General features: G+C 41.1%; 1 protein-coding gene across 1 annotated transcript in view; it reads left to right on the forward strand.

The window, feature by feature from the left end:
- The window catches only part of LOC127573139 (succinate--CoA ligase [ADP-forming] subunit beta, mitochondrial-like), a 79,818-nt gene that overhangs the window by 23,464 nt on the left and 32,173 nt on the right, over window positions 1-24,181 (forward strand). Inside the window, exons 4-5 of the mRNA XM_052021070.1 lie at window positions 4,674-4,836; window positions 15,408-15,536. Of these exons, the coding sequence (XP_051877030.1) occupies window positions 4,674-4,836; window positions 15,408-15,536 (292 nt within the window). The remainder of the gene's footprint in view (window positions 1-4,673; window positions 4,837-15,407; window positions 15,537-24,181) is intronic.

Genomic DNA, 24,181 nt, shown 5'->3' on the forward strand with positions numbered 1-24,181 from the left:
TTTCCATGCTGTGTGACTCTGACTGTACTTCCGTGCATACTTTATCAAGGCAGATTCATGTCTTTTATCTGTGTGTCTGCACAAGGGTGACAAGAAGATTCACACAAGCAGAAAATGTCAATTCAGTATGATTGAAAAATGCTGCTAACCATTTGCATTGTGGAGAATAGGCGTCCTTTATACAATCTTCGTAAAATATAGTTCCAGTGAGCATTTCAGCATGCACTGTAAAATTGTTGTGATGCACCCTGCTTCTGGGAGAGGCAATGTTTAAAAGGAACAGCCTGGATTATTGATTTAAGGGCTGCCACTGCCTAATGATACAGGTTCAACCATCTCCTGGGGTAACTTGTAAAAGGAGAGGTAGCACTGATCCTTGAGGAAATTTTGGCAGTCTCCACTACTTGGATTGATAATTGAAGATATTTTGATCATCTGCTTTGTTCAGGACTAATGGTACCTCAGTGTGCAGAAAATAATGACCTTTTCACCAGGAGGCAAGATGGCCAGACAGTCTTATTCTGTGGGAACAAACTCTGAGTCAGTACAAGATCACTGGGTATATTGTGATTGACCTGAGTTGAGAGAGCCAATTGAGTAGGTGCCAGTTCATTGTCAGGTGCTGACATTTTATTGATCCTTCCTATCCATTGCAAACTTTAATGATTTCAAGTGATTGCTCTGAAATCTTCTGGGTGTTTTAACAATTCTATCATGTCAGATCCAATGGTACTCTGTGGCTCCTTAATTCAGTGACTCTCCGTCATTATAAAGAAGTGATGACTTCATTGCTGTATTTCCACTCTTTTATAGCTGCTGGAGAAATTGTTAGTCATTGACTGGGCATGTTTGTTCCTGTGGTCAGGCTTGTTTAATCCTGATTTGACAAATCAGTTGCAGGTGTACATGAAGTGAATTCTTCAAGTGAGATAGTTGACTCTCCCAGTGGTTCCCATTGAATCCCAAAGCCACATGGTGTCAAAATGGCCATCTTTCCTTCCAGTTATTACCACTTTGTCAAGACATGGATCCAGTGGAGTGGGGTTCCCAACACAGTCTCCAGGCTTGACACATATCCAGGCAGCATGACTATTGAGGGTCTTCCTTTTGCCATTTACCAACATGCATCTCCTCGAGTCAGAGAGAGAGAGATACAACTTGGAAACAGGCGTTTTGGCTCATCAAGTCTATGCTAAGCATCAACCACCCTTAATCCCATCAATCCCATTATTATTCTTGTCACATTCTTATCAAATTCCCCCTGAGATTGCATATGACTGATAAGAAAGAACAATTACTAAAGGTGGAGAGAGAGAGGAAACTAGTTCTGCTGTATGTATGTACGTACATCAGACTTTTGAATTTAATACTGTGGGAGCTCATTCTTATGTAGGTGGTATCCATAAGTCAGGTGTTCTGAACCCAAGGACAGCCTGTATATTAAAAACAACAAAGGTCCCTACACAAGTCCCTGCAGTACATCACTTGTTACATATTTCCAGTCAGAGAAAAAACAATCCATCACTATCCCCTGCCTCCAATCGCCAAGCCAATATTGGATCCAGTTTGCAAACATGCTTCGGATTCCGTGTGCCTTAATCTTCTACCATGGGGGACCTTATCAAAAGCCTTATTAAAGTCCATGTGCACCATATCTCTTGCTCTGCCTTCATCAGTTTTATTAGGTACCTCCTTAAAAAGCTCAATCAGATTTGTGAGACATGATCTCCCTTGCACAAACAATACTGACTCCTCCTAATCAGTCCCTGCCTTTCCAAGTGAACATAAATCCTGTCCCTCAGAATCTTCAACTTCCCTACCAGTGAGATAAGTGTCACCAGCCTGTAGCTTCCAAGCTTATCCCTACTGCCTTTTTTAAACAAGGGGACAACATTAGCCTTCCTCCAGTCTTCTGGTGAGCTGGTCATTGACTTCAGGAAGCAGGGTGGAGTACACGCCCCTGTCTGTATTAGTGGTGCTGAGGTAAAGATGGTTGGGAGCTTCTAGTTCCTTGGTGTAAATATCACCAACAACTTGTCCTGGTCCAGTCACATAGATGCTATGGGCAGGAAAGCACACCAGCACCTCTACTTCCTCAGAAGGTTAAAGAAATTTGCATGTCCGCAATGACCCTCACAAATTTTTACAGATGTAGAATAGAAAGCATCGTATTCAGATGCATTACAGCTTGGTATTGCAACTGCTCTACCCAAGACCGCAAGAAATTTCACAAAGTTGAGAACACAGCCCAGTCTATTACGGAAACCAGCCTCCCCTCCATTGACTATGTCTATGCTTCCTGCTGCCTCAGGAAGGCAGCCATCACAACAAGGACCCCTCCCACCCTGGTCATTCTCTCTTCTTCCCCCTCCCATTGGGCAGAAGATACAAAGCTTGAGAACATGTACCACCAGGCTGAAGAACAGCTTCTATCCCACTGTTATAAGACTCTTGAATGGACCTCTGATACGATCAAGATGAACTCTTGATCTCTAAATCTACCTCGTCATGGCCCTTGTACCTTATTTGTCCACCTGCACTGCACCCTCTCTATAACTGTAACACTATATTCTGCATTCAGTTATTGTTTTCCTTTTGTACTCCATCAACGTAGTTATGTATGGAATGATCTGTGTGGATGGCATGCAAACAAAGGCTTTTCACTGTATCTTGGTACATGTGATAATAATAAACCAATTACCATTTGCCTCACCTGTGGCTAACAAAGATGCAAAAATCTCTGTCAGAGCCCCAGCAATCTCCTCCCCTGCTTCCTTTAGCATCCTGGAATAGGTCCTATCAGCCCGGGGGTTTTATTCACCCTAAAGTGCTCCAATATTTCTAGCTCTTCCTCTTTCTGATATAGACATGCCCCAGCGTACCCCTCCCTTGTCTCCAGCTTCCACGGCTTTCTCCCTGATGAATACCGATGAGAAGTATTAATTTAGGATCTTACTCATATCTCCTGACCTCATGCATAGATTGCCCTGTGGTTCCCAAGGAGACTATTCCTTCCTTAGCTATAATGAGCCAATTTACTGATTACCTGGAGATTCTTTATTTTCAGCTTTTCAGATGTTTAATTTGAAGCATTGGAATTCTTTTCTCAAATCAGGTACTGCCATTGTTAAGTAAATGTCAGACTGTTTAGAAAGTATATTGAAACTACTGAGGAGAAAACCTTTCAAAATCCCAATTGTGAGTATGTGATGGATTTCCTTGAATAAAATAATTAAGTGTAATTTAAAACCCAGTTAGATGAGCTTCGCAGACTTACGTCAGTTGTCTGCTCTACTGTAATTAATGTGATTCTTTGAATATATTTCCAAATTCTATAACAAAGAATCTTGAATCTAGTGCTAAAGGTGTCCTTCAGGCTGCCTTGTTTCCCAACTACTTGGCTTGAATTCAGTCCAGCAGCAATATTTTCTTTAATTCTTCCTCCAGTCACTGAGTGATTACAGCACTAATTCACAGAATTACCCTTTGGACTTTCATACTTGTACCAGCTCTGTTTGAGTATTTAGACTAGTTCCTTTCCCCATAGCCCCACAAATTCCTTTTATAGACTTGTCCAGGTCCCTTTTTGAATGCCAAAGTTTAACCTGGTATACATCATAAAGTGGAGTATTAATTATTGATTTAAAAATGAAAGCATGATGCAGAGTGAGAGGTGCAGGGTTACTGAGAATATGCCCAATTCAGGTTGTTGCTCTGTACTTGGGCCCAGTTCCCAGATATTGGAAAGCTACACCACGTTGAATGAACTGAGCTAACAGTCTTATTGTGTTACGTGTTTAGGTCATTGATGAAAGGCTCATCAAGTTATCTGGTTGCTAAATGTCATAACAACCAGTTGCACAACTGTACGTCTTGTCAGATTATCTTACTGCTAAATGTCATAACAATTAGTTGCACAACTATATAGCTTGTCAGGCTATTTTACAAAAGATTAAGTTAATAATATGTGGGTCAGGCTAAATTGGGATGCCAAATTACTTTCCTGGATTATATTAATGAACCAGTAAAATTTTCAGAAAAATCATATGTGTTTCTTGCCCAGAATTATTGAGTTGCCTTGATGGAAATTGAATCTATAGGTCTGGGGTTATTCCATTCCATTATTCTCTCACATTTTCTTACATGTGAGAGAACTAGTTGTTCTGAACAATGTAAACTTCCACTTCCCTACATGTTCACTCTGAATGGAGGTAAATGGCACTCTTCCATTGTAACTCAATTCTGTAAATGAACTTTACTTAATATTTTTTGTGTAGCGTCAAAGTTGAGGGCTAATTTAAAGTGTCAGCTTTATCCCAGACTTTCAATTTTAGGTGGTTCCCTAGCTTCTCAAATGTCATTTATGAAGAACGTGGAAAAAAGAACAATTAAATATCTCATCCAAAATAGCTCCACTTAAGGGGCACCTTCAGGGGAACAATTTGTTCTTCAAGCAATCACATTCTTTCTCAAAACTCATGGCAATGCTGTAAAATTACAATTTTGGCCTTTGATTTGACTTTCTTTTAAAGACTATTTCAAATTTGCATGTGTTGATCAGTTAGATGAGAGTTTCAAAAGATAATTAAAAGAAAATACTTGTATGAAAAACTGTCAGTTTTGGTTTTTCGTGTTTGCTAGTTATGTTCAGTAAAATACTGATCCCCTTGCAGCCCAGAGGAAGTCCGAGATATCACTTCAAGGATGATTGGGAAAAAACTAGTCACTAAACAAACTGGAGAGAAAGGAAGGATATGCAACAAGGTGTTTATCTGTGAACGCAGGTATCCAAGAAGAGAGTACTATTTTGCTATCACAATGGACAGATCTTTTCAGGTGAGTAATTAACATTATTGATAACTTCAAAAGCAAAATACTACTGATAAAAAGCAAGAAATATTGGAAACTCTCGACATGACAGGCAGCATCTGTGGAAAGAGAAACAGTTAACATTTTCAGTTTGAACAATGAAGATGCTGGAAATCTGATGAAGTAAAACTTTTTGTTTAGCTCTGATGAAAAGTCATTGATCTGAAACGCTTATCTCTTTCCACAAATGTCACCTAATCTCTTGAATATTTCCAACATTTTCGGTTTTATCCATGATAGTTTGTGGCTGCTATATTTCAATATAGCAATTTTTTTTAGACCACTAAGTTGCGGTAATTTAGTTAACACTTTACCTTAAGGATATTAACACCATTCAAGTTTTCATCAAATTGAAATCTTTATGTGAGATTTTGCAATAAGTGTCACCAAACTATATAGTTCCTACCCAGCCTTTGCTCAAGTAAGTTTTGCAGCAACTGGATCATGAACAGAACTCTTGGAATTCTAGTCCTTTCCATATCCCTAGAGTAAGGATTCAAACTGTAGTTTCCCCTTTACCATACTGATTGAAGTTGGCTAATCCAGCAGTGAAATAAAACTTGGATCTTAGGATCCTTTAGCAACCATAGCAAATCAGTCTTTAACCTGTTATATTGTCATATAGTACTGAAATGGGCCCTTTAGCCCACTGAGTCCGCACCCATGGACACTGGTGACACGAGACTGCAGATGCTGGAAATCTGAAGCAACACAATAAGGAAATGGAGGAACTCAGCGGCTCAGGCAGCATCTGTGGAGGGAAATAGACAGTTGACATTTTGGGTCGAGACCCTTCATCTGGACTTGAAAGAAAGGGGGCAGATAGCCAGTATAAAAAGGTGGAGGGAGACAGGGGACACTAAACCCATGGACACAAATCCCACTTTATTCCCCCATGTTCCCATCGTTTCCCCACCCCCACCCACCCCGTCCTTTCTGGTGAAGTTAGTAAATTGAATGAAACCAGAAAAGTAATAGTAACTGAAGAAATGTCTCTGCTAATGGATCAGTTTTCCAAAAATTGAGGCTGATATTTTTGCTCAATCCAAAATGACCAAATCAATTTGAAAAAAGATGTTATCTTCTTTCTTTTAAAGACCCTGTCCAATTTATTTTCATGGATTTCTGTTGAATGTGCAAGGATTGATGAAATTTCTTCTGCAGAAATTCAGGTTAAAATGAGTCTTAAATCTATGTAATTTGACAATAGTAACTAAAAAAAGGACAGAAGGGCGAAAAGAAATGTTGCAAGAGAGAGTGAAGAAAGTCTGCTAGGTTATATATGCAGCAATAGTCATGGATCTTGCACAAAGTAAGTGAACTCATCAGGATATGATTGAGCTGATTCGGATGCAAAGAGAAATGCTTTCACAACAGTAAGGGAATGGCATAATATTAAATGACTTCTTTGCCTCGGTTTTTACAAAGAATGTTCATAGAAATTAGAGAAGAAATGTCGCAATGGAAAGCTGAAATGTCGCAATGGAAAGCTAAAATGCTCAGGATGTCAGAGAAGTAACACAGGCTTTGGTTAAACATACTTCCAAACACACGTAAATATGGCAGTTGTACTAGAGGACGGAAGGTTGCCAATTTTTCACCTCTGTTTACGTAAGGGCTAACAGAAGTAACTGTACAAAATGGCCATTCTGACCTCCCGGTTGCATACCATTTCAATTCCCGTTCCTATTCCCATATCGATCCTACAGTCCTCGGCCTTCTCCCCTGCCAGGGTGAGGCCAAACGCAAGCTAGAAGAACAGCACCTCATATTCCACCTAGGTGGTCTACAACCCAATGGTATGGACATTGAATTTTCCAACCCACGCTCCCTGAACTCCTTTCTCTCTCCTGGTTTCCCCCTTGCCTCACCTGGTTCCATCTACCTATCATCTATACACTACATCTGGTTCTCCTTTCTCCTCTCCCAACTGGTTCCATCTGCCCATCATCCCTCCCTCCCCTCTGGTTCCAGTTGTCACCTTATCAGATTTTGTATCAGCAGCCTCTTGTTTCCATTTATCGCCTTTAGCCTCTGCCTTTGCCTCCACTCTCTACTGTTGGATCTGGTCATTTTCGAATCCACAGGTTCTTTCAGGAGTCCAGGAATGAGTTGAAAAGAACTTGGTGCTTCACAAAGTTTTATTGGAAAAGTTTAAAACAAAGAAAGTCACAGAACACATGGCACTAGCTTTACTACTAGGAGATGATCCAAGACAAAAGGAACTGAAGATGAGCTAGGGCCGGGGGTGTGGGGGTTGGGGGGGAGCGGGGGAGCGGGGAGGAGAGCAAGAGAGTGATTAACAAAAAACGACACCTTTTATACCTGATATAAGAGGTACTCCTTAGCTAACAATAGTCCAATCAGGAAAACTATTAGATACCTGTGGTGAAACCAACCAATGAAAAAACACACATTCACCTGATGGATGAACCAATAAGTTAGGATGCGGCCATTCCTTGTGCAGCCACTTGAGGTGTATTAAACACTATACATGTTTAAAAAAAACTAATTAAAACAGTCAAATCCAACACTACCTTCCCCTCCCACCCCCACCAGCTACATATTTCCCCTTTTTTCTCTTTCCTTATCTGTCTCTACTATCACCCACCAGCCACGGTCTCCTGACTCTACCCCTCATCTGCCCCTACCTGGCTTCATCTCCCCATTATCTCCCCTTTCACCTGGTTCTACCTGTCACCTGCTAGCCCCTCCCTCTCACCTCTTTATACTGGCTATCTCCCCTCTACACTCTCAGACCTGATGCAGGATCTCAGCCTGACACATTGACTATCCTTTTACCTCTACAGATTCTGCTTGACCCACTGAGTTCCTCCAGCAGTTTGTTTTTTCTAACCATTCTCCACATCCCAACCATGGTAGATAGTAAGGTTGTGAAAGTCAACTACATTAAATCTGATGATCATTTCTGCATCCAGCATCATTTCGGGAAGTGAGTTCCAGACCCCCTGCTAGCCTCGTTGAAAAAAATGTTGTTCTTCTCCGGCAAAAAAAAAACAAATCCAGAGTGCAGATTCAGAGTCTCGACCTGAAATGTTGACTGTCCCTTCGCCTCCACAGATGCTGCCCGACCTGCTGAGTTCTTCCAGCAGGTTGTTTTTTGCTTCAGATTCCAGCACCTGCAGTCTCTTTTGTCTCCGTTATTCATCACCACTCTCTCCACTCTAATCATTTGACCAATTATTTTCAAACTGTGCCTCCTGGTTTTTGGTGTCTCTGAGGGAAATGGGTTCTTCCTTTTTACTCTGTCTAGGTCCCTCAATAATTTTATACATCACTACTGAGTTGTCCTTTAGCCTCTTCTGTCCAAAGAAAACCAGTATTAGCTTAACTTCTCAAAACTGCAGTTTTCTGGTCCTGCCAATGTCCTCGTAAATCTGCTCTGAAGTGGTATTTAAAGTTAGTGCTATCATGTTTTGATTATTCTTAAAATAACTGCAGATAAATTTGTAGATTCATTATGTTTTAAACATACCAGCCTTTATGCTTCCAAGACCTGGACTACCAACAGAAGGCACCTCAAGGCACGTGAAAGATACCACCAATACCCTCCATGCAGAATCCTCCAAATTCATTGGAAGGACGAGTAAACCAATACCAGTGTCCTCACGCAGACCAACATTGCCAGCACTGAGGCCTTTACATGAAGCTGACTCCTCTTGGCAGGCCATGTTGTCTGTATGCCTGCTGAATAATTTGGCGAATACTATTTAAAATCCCACAATGCAGTCTGAAAACTTGAATTTAGTTTTAACAATTCAAAATAACATTGGTATCAGTAAATGTGAATACAAAGCTGTTGAACTGTTCTGAAGCTTATTAGTTCACAGACTTCAGAGGAAGGAAACCAACATCCTTGTAAAGCCTATATTAGATTGGAATCCCGCATCAAAGTGCCAACTCTACTCTCTTTGAAGGAGCCTAGCGTCATTGTTATTTCAAGCTACCACTGAAAAGGAAGCTCTGCTCCGCCACCTACTCTGGGCAACTCAAGACAGGCAACAGAATATTTCCTTCTATATCTCAAAATGTCAGGATCATTTGTAACACTGTTATCCTGATTTGTAATAGCTACTTCAGAATGAATTGTTGAATCAAAATTCCAGTCTTCTGGCATATTTGGCTTAGTACCAATCTACTGGTACCTTACCAGCTAAACCAATGGGGAAGCTAAATGGTGAACATACAAACAGAAGTAGAAGCAGGATTAGGCCATTAATTCTACTGTTCCATAAGGTCATGGCTGATGTTCCTGAGCATCACTTTCCTGCACTAAGCCATATCCCATGGTTCCCTTGTATCACATGGTGTACTTGTATCCAAAACAAAATGTAGCAATCTTTATTTTAAATGTAGTCTCTGATTGAGTCTCCACGACTCTCATGGGCAGAAGGTTCTAAATATTCTCTACCCTCTGGCTGAAGAAATTTCTTTTCATCTCAGTCTTGAATACTTGACCTCCTATATTGAGTTTGTGATCCCTGGTCCAGCTAGGGAAACCAACATTGCCACATCTGCCCTGTCAAGCTCTTTAAGAATTTGATATGTTTGAATGAGATCACTTTTTCATTTTTCTAAACGCTGGAGAGTGTAGGCCCAGACTGATTTCTCTCTCTTTGCAGGACAAATCCCAACTCCCCACTACCAAATTCCAGGAATTAATCTGGTGAACCTTCTGTTGACTAGATTAATTGCTTTTGTTTCTCTCTGTCTACCACAAGCAGGGGAATCAGAAGTGCACAAAATATTCCAGGTGTAGTCCCTCCATGAGCAGCCAGAAGTCTTGGTACATGTAGGTACCAATGACATTGGTAGAAAAAGAGAAGAGGTCCTGAAGGAGGAATACAAGGCATTAGGGAGAAGGTTGAGAAGTAGGACCTCAAGGGTAGTAATCTCAGGATTACTACCTGTGCCACATGTCAATGATAGGAAGAATAGAAAGCTCTGGCAGATGAATGCGTGGCTGAGTGACTGGTGCAGGGGGCAGGGCTTCAGATTTTTGGATAATTGGGACCTTTTTTTGGGGGAGGCATGACCTATTCGCTAAGGATGGGTTGCACCTAAACTCCAAAGGGTCCAATATCCTGGCGGGAATGTTTAATTTAGTTGTAGGGGAGGGTTTAAACTGATCTGGCAAGGGGATGGAAACCAGGATGTTAGGTTACAAGATGCTAAGGTAAGGGAGGAAGTTTATAGAAACAAGTCCAATGAGGATGGCAAGAAGGACAGGCAGGTGAGAAGTCAGGATAATTTGCTGAATAATAGAAGTACAACAAATCAGGATGTTAGGATACAGAATGTTGGGATAGAGGATGAGGTATATAGGAACATGTCTAAGATAGTATGTAGTCAAGATGGTAAGAAGGATAAACAGGTGGAAAGTCAGGATAAACTGCTGAACAATAGAAGTACAACAAAATCAATAGCAGATACCGGACTAAACGTACTATATTTAAATGCACGTAGCATTAGGAATAAAGTAGATGACCTAGTGGCACAACTACAGGTTAATAAATACGACATTGTGGCAATCACCGAGTCATGGCTTTATGATGGATGTGATTGGGAACTGAATGTCCAGGGGTACACAGTGTATAGGAAGGATAGGCGGGTAGGCAGAGGAGGATGTGTGGCCATGATGGTTAGTAGTGATATAAAATCAATAGAAAGGAAGGACATTGGGTCAGCGGAGGTGGAATCCTTATGGGTGGAGCTAAGAAATAGCAAGGGTAAAAGGATAATAGTAGCAGTCATATATAGGCCCCCTAATAGCAGTCAGGAAGTGGACGATAAGTTGCAGTTTGAGATAGAAAAAGTATGCCCGAGTGACAATGTGAAGATAATTATGGGGGATTTTAACATGAAGGTGGACTGGGAAATCCAGCAAGGCGGTAGAACTCAGGAGAGTGAGTTTGTGGAATGTCTAAGGGACGTTTTTCTGGAGCAACTTTTTGAAGAGCCCACCAGGGGATCGGCTGTTTTGGATTGGGTGCTGTGTAATGAACCGGAGGTGATTAGGGAACTAAAGGTAAAGGAACCACTGGGAACCAGTGATCACAATATGATTGAGTTCAGTTTCAATTTTGAGAAGGAGAAGCTGATAACTGGTGTATTGATATTTCAGTGGAACAAAGGAAATTACAATGGTATGAGAGAAGAGTTGGCCCAAATTGATTGGAAGGGTAAGCTAGCTGGAGGGATGGCGGAGGAGAAATGGAAGGAATTTCTACAGGAAATAAGGAAAATGCAGGATAGATATATTCCAAGAAAAAAGGTTTTGAATGGAAAAAAGGCACAAATGTGGATAACGAGAGAGGTGAAGGCTAAAATAAAAGCAAAAAGGGCGGCATACAAAGAAGCAAAAATCAGTGTGAAAACAGAAGACTGGGAAGCTTTTAAAAACCTGCAGAGAGAAACTAAGAAGGCCATTAGGAAAGAAAAGATGAATTATGAAAGGAAGTTGGCGGATAACATTCGAAAGGATACTAAGAGTTTTTTTAAATACGTAAGGAGTAAAAGAGAGACACGGGTTGATATAGGACCAATTGATAACGGTGCAGGAGATATTATAATGGACGATAGAGAGATGGCAGAGGAATTGAATGAATATTTTGCATCGGTCTTCACCGTGGAGGACATCAGCAATGTGCCGGTCAGTCAGGAGTCTCACGAAATGGAACTGAGTTAAGTTAAGATTACTAGGGAGAAGGTGCTAGGAAAACTAAATGGGCTAAAGACTGATAAGTCTCCCGGACCGGATGAGGTGCATCCCCGGGTTCTGAAGGAGGTGGCTTTAGAGATAGCGGAGGCATTGGTGATAATTTTCCAGGAATTGATAGATTCCGGCATGGTTCCGGAGGACTGGAGGGTCACAAATGTAGTTCCGTTGTATAAGAAAGGTGGGAGGCAGCATAAAGGAAATTACAGACCTATTAGTCTGACGTCAGTGGTGGGAAAATTATTGGAATCTATCCTCAAGGATGGGGTTACGGAGTACCTAGAGGCGCAAGGCAAGATAGGTCCTAGCCAACATGGTTTTGTGAAGGGAAGATCCTGCCTGACCAACCTATTGGAGTTTTTTGAAGAAATCACAGGTAGGGTGGATAAGGGAGAGGCGGTAGATGTCGTGTATTTAGACTTTCAAAAGGCCTTCGATAAGGTGCCTCACAAGAGACTGATTAATAAGATGAGAGGTCATGGAAAATCACGGGTAGGATAACAGAACGGGTGGAGCATTGGCTGGTTGGCAGGAAGCAAAGAGTGGAAATAAAAGGATCTCGTTCTGGTTGGCTACCGGTTACTAGTGGTGTGCCGCAGGGGTCAGTGTTGGGGCCGCTCCTTTTTACCTTGTACATTAACGATTTGGATGATGGAATAAATGGTTTCGTGGCTCAGTTTGCGAATGACACCAAGATAGGTGGAGGAGTAGGGAGTATTGAGGAGATAGGAAGGTTGCAGAGAGACCTAGACAGTTTAGGAGAATGGGCAAGGAAATGGCAGATGAGATTCAATGTTGAGAAATGTGCAGTTGTATACTTTGGAAGCAGAAATAAGCGGGCAGATTATTATCTAGAAGGAGAGAAAATTCAAAGTACGGAAGTACAAAGGGACTTGGGGGTACTCGTGCAGGATACCTTAAAGGTTAACCACCAGGTCGGATCGGTGGTAAAGAAAGCGAATGCTATGTTGGCATTCATTTCAAGAGGTGTAGCATATAAAAGTAAGGAAGTGTTGATGAGGCTCTATGGGGCACTAGTGAGGCCTCATTTGGAATATTGTGCGCAGTTTTGGGCCTCACATCTTAGGAAGGATGTGCTGACGTTGGAGAGGGTTCAGAGGAGATTTACGAGGATGATTCCAGGAATGAAAGGGCTTACGTATGAGGAGCATTTGTCGGCTCTTGGACTGTATTCACTGGAGTACAGAAGAATGAGAGGGGACCTCATAGCAACATTTAAAATGTTGATAGGAAAGGACAGAGTAGATGTGGCTAGGCTGTTTCCCTTGGTGGGTGAGTCCAGGACCAGAGGGCACAATCTTAGAATTCGAGGGTACAGTTTCAAAACAGAGATGAGGAGAAATTTCTTTAGCCAGAGGGTGGTGAATTTGTGGAACTCCTTGCCATGTACAGCAGTGGAGGCCAGATCAGTGGAGGCGTTCAAGGAGGAGATAGATAGATATCTAAATAGTCAGGGTATCAAGGGATATGGGGATAAGGCCGGAAATTGGGATTAGAATAGGTTTTTTTTGTTTGTTTCCCCCCTCCATTCCCCATTTCTCATTTCTTTTTTCCCTTTTCCTTGGAGCAGACTCGATGGGCCGAATGGCCTGCTTCTGCTCCTTTGTCTTGTGATCTTGTGATCTATATAAGGGTGATAAGATGTTTTTACTGTTGTACTTGTATCTTCATGCTGTGAGGCCAGTGCAGTGTTTGCCTTCCTAATTGCTTGCTGTACCTACATGTTCACTTGCAGTGATTTCTGTAGAAGGACAACTGGGTCCCTCTTTTTCCATATTATATTTGGTCAATCATGTCTTCACATATTTTTAACCTGCTTATATCCCCTTGATGCCTTTGCATCTTCCTCACAATCCACAATGCCGTCCAGCTTTGCATCATCTGAAAACTTGGATATATTACACTTCGTCTGTGCACCTTTTAATAAGAATGGCGAGAGATATTTCCTGCCTTTTTCTCCTCCCATTCCCATACTCTGAACTAAAAACATTTCCACTCAAAATGACCTGGTCTTATCTGGTGTTCTTCATGAAAGGAGTTAAGAGGAAGCTACCTCTACCTATATGTGTGCAGTGGCATGCAAAAGTTTGGGCACCCCTGGTCAAAATTTCTGTTACTGTGAATAGTTAAGTGAGCAGAAGATGAACTAATCTTCAAAAGTCATGAAGTTAAAGATAAAACATTCTTTTCAACATTTTAAGCAAGATTAGTGTATTATTTTTGTTTTGTACAGTTTTAGAGTGAAAAAAGGAAAGAAGCATCATGCAAAAGTTTGGGCACCTCAAGAGATTTGAGCTCTCAGATAACTTCTACCAAGGTCTTAGACCTTCATTAGCTTGTTAGGGCTATGGCTTGTTCACAGTCATCATTAGGAAAGGCCAGGTGATGCAAATTTCAAAGCTTTATAAATACCCTGACTCCTCAAACCTTGTCCCAACAGTCAGTAGCCATGAGCTCCTCTAAGCAGCTGCCTAGCACTCTGAAAGTTAAAATAAATGATGCCCACAAAGCAGGAGAAGTCTATAAGAAGATAGCAAAGTGTTTTCAGATAGCCATTTCCTCAGTTCATAATGTGATTAAGAAATGGCGGTTAACCTGAACGGTGGAGGTCAAGTTGAGGTCTGGAAGACCAAGAAAACTTTTCAAGAGAACTGCTGGTAGGATTGCTAGAAAGGCAAATCAAAACCCCCGTTTGACTGCAAAAGACCTTCAGGAAGATTTAGCAGACTGTGGAGTGGTGGTGCACTGTCCTACTGCGCAGCGACACCTGCACAAATATGACCTTCATGGAAGAGTCATCAGAAGAAAACCTTTCCTGTGTCCTCACCACAAAATTCAGCATCAGAAGTTTGCAAAGGAACATCTAAACAAGCCTGCTGCATTTTGGAAACAAGTTCTGTGGACTGATGAAGTTAAAATAGAACTTCTTGGCCGCAATGAGCAAAGGTATGTTTGGAGAAAAAAGGGTGCAGAATTTCTTGAAAAGAACAGCTCTCCAACTGTTAAGCATGGGGGTGGATCAATCATGCTTTGGGCTTGTGTTGCAGCCAGTGGCACGGGGAACATTTCACTGGTAGAGGGAAGAATGAATTCAATTAAATACCAGCAAATTCTGAAAGCAAACATCACACTGTCTGTAAAAAAGCTGAGGATGAAAAGAGGATGGCTTCTACAACAGGATAACGATCCTAAACACCTCAAAATCCACAGTGGACTACCTCAAGAGGCACAAGCTGAAGGTTTTGCCATGGGCCTCACAGTCCCCCGACCTAAACATCGTCGAAAATCTGTGGATAGACCTCAAAAGAGCAGTGCATGCAAGACGGCCCAAGAATCTCACAGAACTAGAAGCCTTTTGCAAGGAAGAATGGGTGAAAATCCCCCAAACAAGAATCGAAAGACTCTTAGCTGCCTACAGAAAGCATTTACAAGCTGTGATACTTGCCAAAGGGCGTGTTACTAAGTACTGACCATGCAGGGTGCCCAAACTTTTGCTTTGGGCCCTTTTCCTTTTTTGTTATTTTGAAACTGTAAAAGATGGAAATAAAAAAGTAATCTTGCTTAAAATATTAAAGAAATGTGTCATCTTTAACTTTATGTCTTTTGGAAATCAGGTCATCTTTTACTCGCTTAGCTATTCACAGCAACAGAAATTTTGACCGGGGTGCCCAAACTTTTGCATATATACATTACACACATAATATATAGAGATAATATATAAAATCTGTAGTAGAGCTCAAAAGAAGATTTTTTAATTTCTGCATATTTTTGCTCAAAGGGACCAGTTCTCATTGGTAGCAGTCACGGAGGGGTGAACATTGAAGATGTGGCAGCCGAGACACCAGATGCTATTATCAAAGAACCTGTGGATATTATGGAGGGAATCAAAGGAGAGCAAGCTGTCAAGGTATTGTTACTTTGTTATTTGACAAAGTAGAAAGCATTTTTGTCCATCTGTTGGCATAGCTTTGCATGATTTTGATTTGAGAGGATCTCTCACTAAAATTAATTTTACTTTACAGTGAAGACATGACTTTGGTCACTGCCTGTGCAGCTTTCACTTTAATCAATCTTCAAAGAAAGAACAGCTGAGAAAGAAACTTAAGAATAAGGTGCAGTGATGAATCTCTGCTTTGGATGCAGCCCTGATGCCGGAATATATTTTGTAATCCAGCATGATATTTTAAGCATTTGTTTCCAAAGCAATCCTTTGACTTTAATGTCATTGTCTATTGTGGTGATTGGAGGGAAGTGTTGTAATGTGTGCTGATCTTTTTGAATTCCTTTCATGTAAGATCAAGAGTCTCCTGACTGCAAGTTTTATCAAGGCGACATTTAAACTCAGATCTACAGAAGTGAAAGGATGTTGTCCAATCCGTTGGACAGCCCATTTCCCAAATTGTGTAATATTATATAGTAGAAAAAGGCATTACCTTAAGGGGTGCTATTAGTTTAACTAGTCTGTTCAGCAAAAATGCAAATGAATGCTGAAAGAAAAACAGAAAATACTGGAAATACTCAGCGTCAGGCAGCATCTTTGGAGAGAGACCTCTGTTTCTCTCACCATAGATGAGCTTGTCTGAAGTATTTACATCATTTTCTATTTCTGTTTCTCTTGTTTTAAGTAAAATGGATTAAGACGTGCAGTTGATGGAAATCCTTCCAGGTTTATGACTTACTAATGTTAATTCACCAGATAATGGTTGGCTTCAACTATATCAAACTCCCAACCACTTGAAATTATCTAGCTGTGTTGATGGAAATAATTCATGTAGTAGATGTTTAATTAATACTGAGAGGTGAAATAAATTTGATATTTTCTATTGGTATTTTCAAAGGAGTACTTCACATCCTTCTGAGAGCTAATTAGAGGCAAGGTAATTTGCCACAGATCAGCCCTCCCATTTCAAAGGGATTCTTCACTTCACAACTCCACGATTAGTTCTTCCATTCCGACCTACCCCTTCCTGTCTTACGGCACTTTCCCACGTAACATAGAAGATACAACACCTGTCCTTTCACCCCTTCCCAGAATCCAGAGAACCAAATAGTTTGTCCAGGTGAAACAGTATTCACTTGCACTTCTTCCACTCTAGTGTACTGCACTCAATGTTCACAATGAGATATTTCCTCTACATTGGAGAAACCAAACATAGATAGGGGGATCACTTAGCAGTGTATCTGCATTTGGTCTTCAGGAGTGACACTGAGCTTCTAGTTGCTGTCTTTTTAATTCAACATCCTACTCCCCCTCTGACATTTCTGTCTGTGGCCTCTTTTGCTGTTAATACGAGGCTTGAAGAACAACATCTCATCCTCTGTCTGAGCACATTGCAGCCTTCTAGATTTGATATTGAATTCGCCAGCTTTTGGTAACTCGCTCTTTCTGTCTGTATCGTAGAGTTGTACAGCTCAGCAAGAGGACCTTTGGCCCAATTTGTTCATGCCAACCAAGTTAGTTCCACTTGCCTACCCATATCCCTCTCACCCTTTCCTATCCATGAATTTGTCTAAATCTCTTTTAAATGTTGTAATTGTACTGGCCTCTTCCTCTAGCAGCTCATTCCATACACCCACCACCCTCTGTGTGGACAAAGTTACCCCTCAGATCCTCTTCAAATATTTCCTCTCTCACCTTAAACCTATGCCCTCTGGTTTCAGACTCCCCTACCCTGGGAAAAAGACTGTGACCATTCACCTTATCTATGCCCCTCATGATTTTATATGCCTCTGTAAGGTCATCCCTCAGATCTCCTACACTCCAGGGAAAATGCTTCAGGCCCCCCCTCCAGTCCTGCTAATATCCTTATGAATCTTTTCTGAACCCTTTCCAACTTATAGTTCATCCTTCCTATAGCTTGGTGACCAGAACTGCACACAATATTCCAGGCATCGTCTCACCAATGTTTTGGACAGCTGTAACATGATGGAACATAGAATTCTACAGCACAGTACAGGCCCTTCAGCTCACGATGTTGTGCCACATTTTATCCTGCTCTAAGATCTATCTATCTGGTCCCTCCCTCCCTCCCTCATAGCCCTCCATTTTTCCATCATTCATGTGCCTATCTAAGAGTCTCTTAAATGTCCCTAATATATTTGCCTCCACCATCTCTGCCAGCAGTGCGTTCCACGCACCCACCACTCTCTGTGTAAAAAAAAACTTACCTCTGACATCCCCCCCCATACCTTCCTTCAATCACCTTAAAATTATGCCCCCTCATGTTAGCCATTTTTGCCCTGGAGAAAAGTCTCTTACTGTCCACTCAATCTATGCCTCATCATCTTGTACACCTCTATCAAGTCACCTCTCATCCTCTTTCGCTCCAAAGAGAAAAGCTTTAGCTTCCTCATCCTATCCTCATAAGACATGCTCAACAATCCAGGCAGCATCCTGGTAAATCTCCTCTGCACCCTCTCTAAAGCTTCCACATCCTTCCTATAATGAGGCAACCAGAAATGAACACAATACTCCGAGTGTGGTCTAACCAGAGTTTTATAGAGCTGCAACATTACCTTGTGGTTCTTGAACTCAATAGCCCGATTAATGAAGGCCAACACACCATACACCTTCTTAACAACCCTATCGACCTGTGCGGCGACCTTGAGGGATCTATGGACGTGGACCCCAAGATCCCTCTGTTCCTCCACACTGCTAAGAGTCCTGCTATTAACTTTGTATTCTGCCTTAATTCAATCTTCCAAAGTGTATCACTTCACACTTTTCCGGGTTAAACTCCATCTGCCACTTCTCAGCCCAGCTCTGCATCCTATCAATGTCCTGTTGTAATCTACAGCAGCCTTCTACACTGTGCACAACACCACCAACCTTCGTGTCATCAGCAAAATAACTAACCCACCCTTCCACATCGTCATCCAAGTCATTTATAAAAATCACAAAGAGCAGGGATCCCAGAACAGATCCCTGCGGAACACCACTGGTCACTGACCTTTAGGCAAAATGTGTCCATTGAAGACAGAGGGTGGTAGATGGAGCACAATATTTCTGATATAATGAGATCAAATGAGCAAATGTAGCAACAGGAGTAGTAGTTAGGATACATTCCTGACAAGTCATACTATTTTCATATGGAGGTCTGGTGTTAGTGATTTTTTTGTTTGTTGCAGATATGAAGATCATCCCAGAGGTAGATGTTGCAAAATCCAACAAGTTTGCTGGCTGTTTCTCTGGCACATGATCATGATTAGCAGATATATTTACCATGTAGCTGAAACAATCCCTTCCATTGTTGAGTTTTTCAACATAGTACTATTTTGCAAGAGCAATAATTCTCTAACCAAGTAGTAGAACAACATGTTTCCAGTAGATTAATCTACATCAATGGGCGAGCCAATTCTGAATCCACACAGCCAAGTTTCCCTGGATCCCATGCCTCCTGGCTTTCTGGATGAGCCTTCCATGAGAAACCTTATCAAACACCTTACTAAAATCCATGTACACTATATCCACTGCTCTACGTTCATCAATGTGCTTTGTCACATCCTCAAAGAATTCAGTCTGGATGATATCCCAACTCTTGTACTCAGTGTCCTGAATGATGAAAGCAAACATGCCAAGTATCTTCTTCACCATCCTGTCTACCTGTGTCGCCACTTCCAGGGAACTATGCATATGTATCCCTAGATCTCTCTGTTCAACAACATTCTCTAGGGCCCTGTCATTTACTGTGTAAGTCCTATCTTGGTTTAACCTCCCATGAAGAAACACTTCACACTTGGCCTACTTTCCCAGTTGATCTAGATCCAGATGGAATCTTAGATAACCTTCACTTATCCACTGTACCACCAATTTTGGTGTCATCTGCAAACTTACTAACTCTGCCAACTACATTCTCATCCAAGTCATTAATATATCAGAACTGGCCATTTCTGCCTGTCATCATTTTGGCTCAGTTTTTCTTTTTCTATTTAAGTAGCCCATCCTGCTGGGCTATTAGCAACACAAAGTACAGACAAAGTGGCAGAGTATCCTAACTGCTACTCCTGTTGCTACATTTGCTCGTTTGATCTCATTCTATCAGAAATATTGTCTTTTTTTCCCCACCTGCTTTACCAGAAACTCACTTGTTTCTCTCTTTCTTAGTTCTGATGAAGGCTCCTATCCCTGAAATGTAAATTGTTTCTCTTTTAACTGATGTTGCCTGACTTGCTGAGTGTTTCTAGCATTTTTGTTTTAAATTTGATATCCAGCATCTGCAGTTATTTTTTTAACTTTTGTTTACTGCTAGTATGTTGGCTTAAATGCACTTACTCTACCTCCTGACAAAAGTCTCCTATTCAAACCAGATGGGACAGACTGAAGCACTTTGTCTGGTTTTAGTTTGGTAGCAGTTCCTTAACTGGTTACAGTCTAGAATTTGAGAAACTGTTATGGTCAGGACAATTACACACGGGTGTTAGGATCAGTGTGGGGCTGCTGAGGGGGATGGTTCATAATTCAGATTATCTAATTATGTCTCCTAATGGGGGCTACTTAAGAACCCAAGTAGTTCAGTTAACGTTCTCTTGGTTTTGAACTTCTATAAAGATATGGACAGAATAGTTAGCTAACACACTTTGTAAAAATAAACAGCAAAAACAACCATAATATATATGCAATTTAGTCTTGACATTGTGAAAGTAAAACAATGAATGGTTTGCAAGGAGTTTAGCAGAATTGTACATTCCTGACAAGTCATATTATTTTTACATGGAGGTCTGGTGTTAGTGATATTTTTTGTTTGTTGCAGATATGAAGATCATCCCAGAGATAGATCTTGCAAAATCCAACAAGTTTGCTATTTGTTTTTCTGGCACATGATCAAGATTAGCAAGATTAGCATGATTAGTAGACATATTTACCATGTAGCTGAAACAATCCCTTCCATTGTTGAGTTTTTCAACATAGTACTATTTTGCAAGAGCAATAATTCTCTAACCAAGTAGTTGAACAACATGTTTCCAATAGATTAATCTACTTCAAACATGTATGTAGGCCAGTTATTCAAGTAAAGTAGTTCCTTTATTTAATCATTTAACTCCCGCAGTATACAGCTAAATTAATTTAATGCAAAAGCAAACAATGGTGTTCCTGGGTTTATGTAGGAATCAGAAAAAAAAACACCTGCAGACATCAAGTCAGATTTAGGTATTTGGGGAAGGCTGCACTTGACTTTGTTTATAAAATGATTCTCATGTCGAAAGATTAGAAATTTGAATCAAAACCTGACTTAACAATCAACTTGAAGTTCTCCCATTTTGAGCTGTGTTAGTTCTGGGCAATTATATTGGGAGACTGATAATAACATGAGCAAGAAATAGAATTTTTTTTAGACAGTGTCTGAGAGAGTACAAAGTCTGAGGTTATTCATGCATGTAAATAAAGGAAGAAATGTATTGGTTGGTTAGGTACGGTTAACCAAATAGAATTATGGCATCATGGCAATAACAAAGACCTGGCTTAAAAAAGAGGACAGGATGGGTCCTAAATATTCCTGGATGCAAGGTATTCAGGAAAGATAGTGAAGGAAAGAAAGAAGTATCAATTAAGGAGAATATTTCAGTGCAGGAGAGGGAGGATATATTGGAATGACAGAAACTATCTGAATAGAATTAAGAAACAGTTGAGGTGCGAATACATTATATTACAGGCTGCCAACTAGTGGAAGGGATGTTGAGGAACATTGCACAGATGTGCAAAAGACATCATGATAGTGGGGGGACTTTCAGATATAGACTGGGATAACAATAGTATAAGGGGACAGGAAGGGAAGGTGTTTCTGAAGTTTATTTAGGAGAACTTTTTTGATCAGTAAGTCTTGGTTCTGGGAAAAGGGCAAGATAAAATGGAGGAAATGTCAGTTGTGAGCATCCATGAAACAGTGATCATAAGATGCAAGGTTAAGAATAGCAAGGGAAAAGGATGTAGAATACTCCAAGGTTAAAACAGTTAACTGGAAATGAGCCTCTTACATTTGGATGTGACAGATCTGGCCTTGGTAAATTGAATTATAAAGATTGGCAGGGAAAACTAAATAAAGCTTTAAAGTTCAGCTGCAGTCTCTGTATATTCCTGTGAGGGAAATTAAAGCCAGAGCTCCCCACAAGATCATAAAGATAGAGGGTAAAATAGTGGAGTTAAAGTGGAAGCATATGACAGATGCCAAGTTCACATCTGTATGACTTGGCATCTGTCATAGATTACAAAATATTCAGAGGGGTAATAAATGAAATATGAGAGACAGAGAGTGAACATGAGCAAAGTTGACAGCAAATGGAAAAGGGAATTCAAAAATGCTTTGCAGGCAGCAGAGTGAAAAGGCATGCAAGACGAGTGATAAGGATGATCAGTAAACAAAAAGGAAATCTTGTGGAAGCAGAGGGCATGGCTGAGGACTTTACATTAGTTTTCACCAAAGAGGGTGATGCTGCAGGACCATTGGCATAGGAAGATGTAATTGAGTTCCTGGATGGGCCATAAATTGATGGAGTAGAAACGCTAGCTGCACTTTGGGTGGGTAAATGATGTTTTTGGGATAGTTTCATAGAAAGATGCATTCTGGAGTGAAAGCAAGAGTCAGGTAAAATAAGCCTTGTATTGTACAATGAGATAGTATTAATTAATGACACCATCATGGAGGTGCCCCCAGAGAGCAGCAATCATAATATGACTGAATTTTTTTAAGAGGCAAAAAGGGGTCCAAACTGGTATTTTAAACTTGAATAAGGGCAATTATGAGGGCATGAAAGCCGAGCTAGCTAAAGTGAACTGCCAAATTAGATTAAGTGATTGGTCATTTGAAATGTGGTGGACATTTTGGGGAATCATGTAATGTAACAATGGTATGGAACTCAAACAAGACTGCACTGTCAAAGTGGCTGAAGGTATCAGAGATGCCATGGATGAGTGTATGAAGGGACTGGATCAGGGAAGAAAGGATGAAATCAAGGTAGGAAGAAATAAGTGCAGAGGGCTGAGGAGAAGCTGAAACAATGGGTCTGCCCAAGCAGTTCTCTTTGTGGTTGAAGCAAGTTGTGTGGAGCTGGGAGACGACAAGGTTGATACTTTGGAGAGAAGATCTCCAAAGAAAATCAGATCTATGACTCTTTCGTGGTGGGGTTTTGTTCCAGAGGGTAGGGCGAGGGGTGGGGGTGGGGAAGTATGAGGATGTATTAAGAGCTGAAGAGATGATATTTGGCCTCTACAAGATAGTGGTTTGTTTGCTACACTGTAACATCACCGTGAACTCAAAAGAGACTTCAGACGCTGAAATTTGGAGCTAAAAATAAAATGCTGGAGGAACTCAGCGGGTCAGGCAGCATCTGTGGGGGGAAAGGAAAGGTTGATGTTTTGGATCAAGACTCTCCATCAGGACTGAGAATATAGAGGGAGGATAGCTAGGGGGAGGGATGAGACAGAGGTTGGTAGGTGATAGGTGGACCTCAGTGGAGAGGGGGGATCCAGGTGGTGGAGTTGGGAAACAGCAGCTGGGGCTGATGGGTGGAAACAGACAAGGAAGCAAAAAAAGGGTGCTGAAGGAGGCAGATGGGAGGGGAGGGCAAAGGTGGAGGCTGAGGGTAATAAGTGAAGACATGAGAGGTGTAAGAGCTGGAAATGCAAGTGGGAGGAAACCGAAGCACACAAAGAAACCCACACAGTCACGGAGAGCATGCAAACTCCACACAGAGGTCACGATTGAAAGCAAGTCTCTGGTGCTGTGAGGCAGTGGCTTTCATGGGAAAAATATAATCAACAGGGAAAGGGTGCTTGAGCACATTGTCATACCTGTGCACTGACAAGCCTCTGGGTCCTAATGGACTTAACCAGAGTTGTAGAAGAAATGGCTGATGCCATAGTTGATGGTTTGGTTTAATTTTCCAAAATTACCTAGGTCTGAGAAAGGGTCCATTAAGGTGGAAAATAGCAAATGTTCATTTATTCAAAATGGAGCGTCGGGAAGAAACAGAAAGTAGGAAACTAGAGGTTGGTCAGTTTACTGTCCGTCATGAGGGAAACATCATTAAATATGTTATAGGATACCCCTTGGAAAGTAATGAGGCAAAGTCAATGTGGTTTTGTCAGCAGAAATGTTTGACCAATTGATTGGAATTCTTTGAAGACACTATATGGATAAATGAGAAATGGTGTTTACACTGTACCAGATGTCATTTGAAAAGGTGCTGCATCAAAGGTTATGATGGAACATAAAAGTCCATGGCTTAGGAGGTAACATGTTGTGTAGAAGATTGACTATCGACAGTAGACTTTTTCTAGTTGGTACAATGTAATAAATGCTTTGTCACAAGAATCTGTTCTGGAGTCTCAACTTTTTACACTTTATATTGTTACGGACTAGGTTACTATTGGTGAATATCCCTTTAAGATAGAGCATAGTGGTGTGTGTGTGTTGGCATGGTTACGACGACAGAAGATAAGGACGTAATGATGTTTTTGGAGCAGACAGTCGGAGTCAGTCAGAGGAGAAGAGAGAGAGAGAGACCAGCCTGCTAGTCTCTATCAATGGATGAAAAACAATAACTGTGCCTGTCACT

This window comes from Pristis pectinata, chromosome 8, assembly GCF_009764475.1.
Source record: "Pristis pectinata isolate sPriPec2 chromosome 8, sPriPec2.1.pri, whole genome shotgun sequence".
Classification (NCBI taxonomy): Eukaryota; Metazoa; Chordata; class Chondrichthyes; order Rhinopristiformes; family Pristidae; genus Pristis; species Pristis pectinata.